Source organism: Branchiostoma floridae, chromosome 9, assembly GCF_000003815.2.
Source record: "Branchiostoma floridae strain S238N-H82 chromosome 9, Bfl_VNyyK, whole genome shotgun sequence".
NCBI lineage: Eukaryota > Metazoa > Chordata > Leptocardii > Amphioxiformes > Branchiostomatidae > Branchiostoma > Branchiostoma floridae.
In genome coordinates this window covers 19,510,511-19,514,866 of record NC_049987.1, presented here as the reverse complement: position 1 = coordinate 19,514,866, position 4,356 = coordinate 19,510,511, and the positions used below count along the sequence as shown (strand labels likewise).

General features: G+C 41.6%; 1 protein-coding gene across 1 annotated transcript in view; it reads right to left on the bottom strand.

The window, feature by feature from the left end:
* LOC118422787 (retinal Mueller cells isomerohydrolase-like) overlaps positions 1 to 4,356 on the bottom strand; it is a 17,141-nt gene that overhangs the window by 3,562 nt on the left and 9,223 nt on the right. The window contains exons 8-10 of the mRNA XM_035830543.1: positions 1,661 to 1,775; positions 922 to 1,016; positions 574 to 685 (exon numbers count right to left, since the gene is read on the bottom strand). Coding sequence (XP_035686436.1) covers positions 574 to 685; positions 922 to 1,016; positions 1,661 to 1,775 — 322 coding nt within the window. The remainder of the gene's footprint in view (positions 1 to 573; positions 686 to 921; positions 1,017 to 1,660; positions 1,776 to 4,356) is intronic.

The following is a 4,356-nucleotide window of genomic DNA, read 5'->3' as shown; positions in this document are numbered from 1 at the left end:
CCGGACCGGCTGATAACTTTCCGTACGGCCCGGGCTTATCACACGGGCTCCATTCGAATAAATCGAACTGTTTCGAGTGGGCCGAGTACGGCGCCATCGAAAGTTTGAATACCTGATTCGGACGTTGGAACATTACTGTTGCAACGCTTTTTTTTTCGAGGGCAACAAATTTGTTCAACTTCTGGCGCATTTCGCATCAAAACAGTGGTTTTCTCAGGTGGGTATGACATAAATAAAATACAACACGGTGTATTCCGCATCACCCTCGGTCTCAGCCCTCCCGCGGGTCGGATCACCCTCCGGCCTTCGTGTAACGATAGATCTTTTTATATCATCTGTCGACCCCCTCCTCCGGCGCGTGGCAAGTACGCTCGTACCTGCGTAGAAAAGACTTACGCTATGTCTTGTAAAACTTTATTCAAACTTCTGAGTTCTTTATTTCTGGGATGATGAGATAGATGGAGATTCGAAAGTGAGAGCAATATAGAATAAAACGAAGGATTGAAAAGATTGAGTCAAGCATCTTAAAAGACAATGCGTATGTCATTTCGACTCAGTTCTGTGTTTACATACCGTCATCCTCCTCCACCCCGTCAGGAGACGGTACGAAGATGAGCTCCGACCCGTAACAGTGCTTCTCTCGCCACGTCCACAACTTCTTCGTCTTAACGTCCATCTTAAACAACTGCAAATCAAAACCCATTCAAAGAATAATTAAGATGCAATAGAATTGATGGTTTCTAGCTAGGCAATATTAGAAATTCAGGAACGAAAAAGGCACATTTAACATTTCTGGGGAATTTCCATGATCAATATCATGCTTGAACTTATTGAAATTAAGTGGCTTTCTGTGATCACCGACAGTTGTAGGTGACAACATTCAGTAACAGAAAATTGAAATAAGAGCAAATGTCGACTTACGGCATCTGTAAAGGCCCCGGCCAGGCCTGTCCCGTAGAAATACCTGTAAGGCTTTCCGTTATACTTGGTGTAGTTGATAGTCGGGAATTCAAACCCTACATTGAACAAACAGAAATGGGAAAAAATCATCATGATCCTCATATCATCTTTAGAATTGCAGATAGACACTGAAATAAAGTAGATGATATCTGAAACGTCTGACCCATTCCAAAATCATTTTCAGTTGCTTGAGTAACTGCTTTTTGGCGCATCTTATTACCTGGGTGTCTAACCCCCATTGAAGAAAATTTACCATGACGATATGAAAATTTACACATAAGATATGTATTCTATTTCTGAGCACACTGTACAGGGAAACATGTAACGGTGCGTAAAGCGCAAGAAATTGAAAGATTATCATGTAGACTTGATGTTTCCTGTACGCAAGCAGCTAATACATGTCACATATTCCAAACTTAGCAGCAGCAAAACTAAGCTTGCCAGATAACGTTTTATTTTTGCGAAAATGTTAGTTTTTCTTCTGACGCACGGCACCCAGGAAAACAAGGGTGTTTCTGCATCATTACTGTAACAACCTGCGGATGACAACGGGTGACCTCCAATAGAACGCCCGTTCTGTTCGATCACGTCAGCGTTCTGTTCGATCACGTCAGATGGAATATGGTTCGTGTTCTAAACCCCCCAATATAGAAGTCTGGAAATTTTGGGGCCAAATTTTACCATCGTGTGTTTTCCTTACCTTTTTCCACATGAGACATGTGCTCGGGTTGGCAGTGGACACTCCCGTCCTGTTGTAAACACGCCGTGGCTGTGGTGTAGGTCAGCTTCACTGTGTTGTTGTTTACCTTTTCGTCCTGGCAAAATTCGGTTACAAAATCGTATTATTCACTGCTCTGTATCGATCATATGCAGACTTTTATATTAGTTGAGACCATTACACTAGAACAAGGTCATGCATTAGACAATTACATGTGTACAGAGGTATTGTAACTTTAAATTCTATGTTGTACGCTCTAAGTTGTCTTATTGCATGTTTCTCCAAACTAGGGCTGATTTCGACCGATATTTGAATAGAAATACCTAAGGCAAGCTAGCAAATAAAAGAATCAATATAGAAAAAGGAAAATACCCCCCAAATGCCCTAACTATATTTAGAAGCTACAGTATTCGTCATGACATACGCATACGCAATCCACGACAAACGCAATTCACCGCATAACCGCAAGGGTTGCATATTTCCTGACGGAAATGAATAGATCCTGGTAAAAAAAAATCGTGACCTTTTTCTTATGTGACGTCTTTTTCTATAAGTGGGGACAACTGAGAGTAAAAGACGGCATATAAGGAAAAAGCCACGATTTCCCTCAACAACCTCGGTCTGTTTGGAAAGTAGTAAAAAGTATGAAATAATGGTAACAGGTTGTTTCGCAACAATGTCAGTTCGCAACCGTCAGTTCGCAACAAGGCAAGTCTTTTCGCAACAAGGATACAAGTCGTTTTGCAACATTTGAATGTTATTAATCTTAATAGCCTAATAGTATTAGAAATCGTATTCCTAACATAATTATGTTACCTTCACAGAAGGTACATACTGTTTTTGCATCGTTTCTTCTTCTTCTTTTCCGCACAAATAAAAAACATGAATATCTCCAAAACTAGACCTTGGAATATCTCGTAATTCAGCAAGCTGGTAGGTCTGCACATGAGACACTGCACCTTGGTCATTTGGTCCCCCAAAGACACAAAAAAATGATTTTATGGGGCAAAAAAGGGTGAAAAAACTAGCAATTTTAACACAAAATCGAACTTTCGAGCCCCCATAGAACATTAGAACCACGTTCCAAGGACCCGAGGTCAACGACCGGTAGCTATGGAACCCGCCCGGGAGTTATGGAACATGGTGTTCGAACGAGGTCAACGACCGCCACTACGCAACACGGAAGTGTCCGCCCGTCAAATGATGACTTCATCTTGCTTTGGACGGCCTGAATTGAGGCAGAAGCCGTCCTCTGAATGATTTGTGGAATTCATTTTACCAAGAAGTAATAAATCGGATCAAGAAATTCACAGAGCTTTGACTTTATTTTGCCGAATATCGGCACCTTTTGCATACTAGTATATCAACTTCAAGGAAGGTAGAATGAAATTGAGGGAAGGCAGAATGAAATTTAATGCCCCCAAAGTATAATGTGTCTCGGTTAAGGTCTATATCGAGTCAAATCTAAGCATTTGTTTCGATACTTTTCTTGATTTTGTTTAAGCTAAAGGTTTTGCTACCTGCACAAGTCAGTTTAACTCTGAGCCATCCAAACATTGTTCGGATTCTATGTTGTGTTTGAGTTACGTAGAATCGAGAACACACACGATGTGTAGTACGCCAGCACTCGTGCGTACACACGCGATAATTTGGTGAACAAACGCATTCAGAGCACTACTGCAATTTTCTCAGACAGGCCGACAACTGTGGTAACGTTACGTGTATGTGGTGATTTCTTTGGATGTCTCCTGACATGATAAGTAACTGGCATATAACGTTAATCATAAAAATGTAGCGAGACCTGTTCGTTTTTCAAGTTCATACATAGAGCTGTCGTCTAAATGAAACACGGATTGGTGTCACGATTGTAGTTAACCGATTTTTGAGTCAACAAGAACATTTGAGCAAAAAAACAACAACACATGACTACGTTAGACGCAAGGTCACTGCGTGTTGCCGGCTGTTACATAAAAAAAACATGCATAACGATCGTCATCCAAACTCAAAGTTTTACGCCTGAGACATAAAGGTATGTGAAACACAAACGATGGACTTGATGAGTTTATTTCGCTATTAAACTGACCTGAACAAACACGATTAACTGCAGCGTGGAACGCCCTCCCCATGTTAGGTCACGGTCATTCCGTTCACCTTGTTGTTCATCATGTAAGTTACCACAGCGTTGCGTTGGTCCCCAGCAAGCAAGTGGAGCGCGGAAACGAAGTCTGGGTGAATTACAATAAATCTACTTACAGCTTTAAACACGGTGGGAGTGGCCGGCACAGCACAAAACCCCAGGCACAAATCAGCATAAGCCAACGCGAAAGTTAAGTGTAGCAGAAACCTAACCCCTTGAAGTTTGCCAGGCGGACGGATTGAAGTGTACCGACTGCGGCACGTATTGATAATGAGGGCATAAACAAACTACGTACATCAAACGTAAATCAAAATTGTTTGCTAAAAATAAAAGAAATTTATGAAATATGAATTGCGGGCTCTGAAAAAATGATTGGGCCGTTCAAAATATGAATGAATTTACACAGATTGACTGTGACAGGAAGCATAGTGGAGATGTGCTGCGTACTGTGAAGATCACTTGCAGTGTGCAGGGGTAGCCATATCAATTTCTGCTCTGAGAGTGTCCGGCAACTGCGGGACGGAACGAATATAATAGGTTT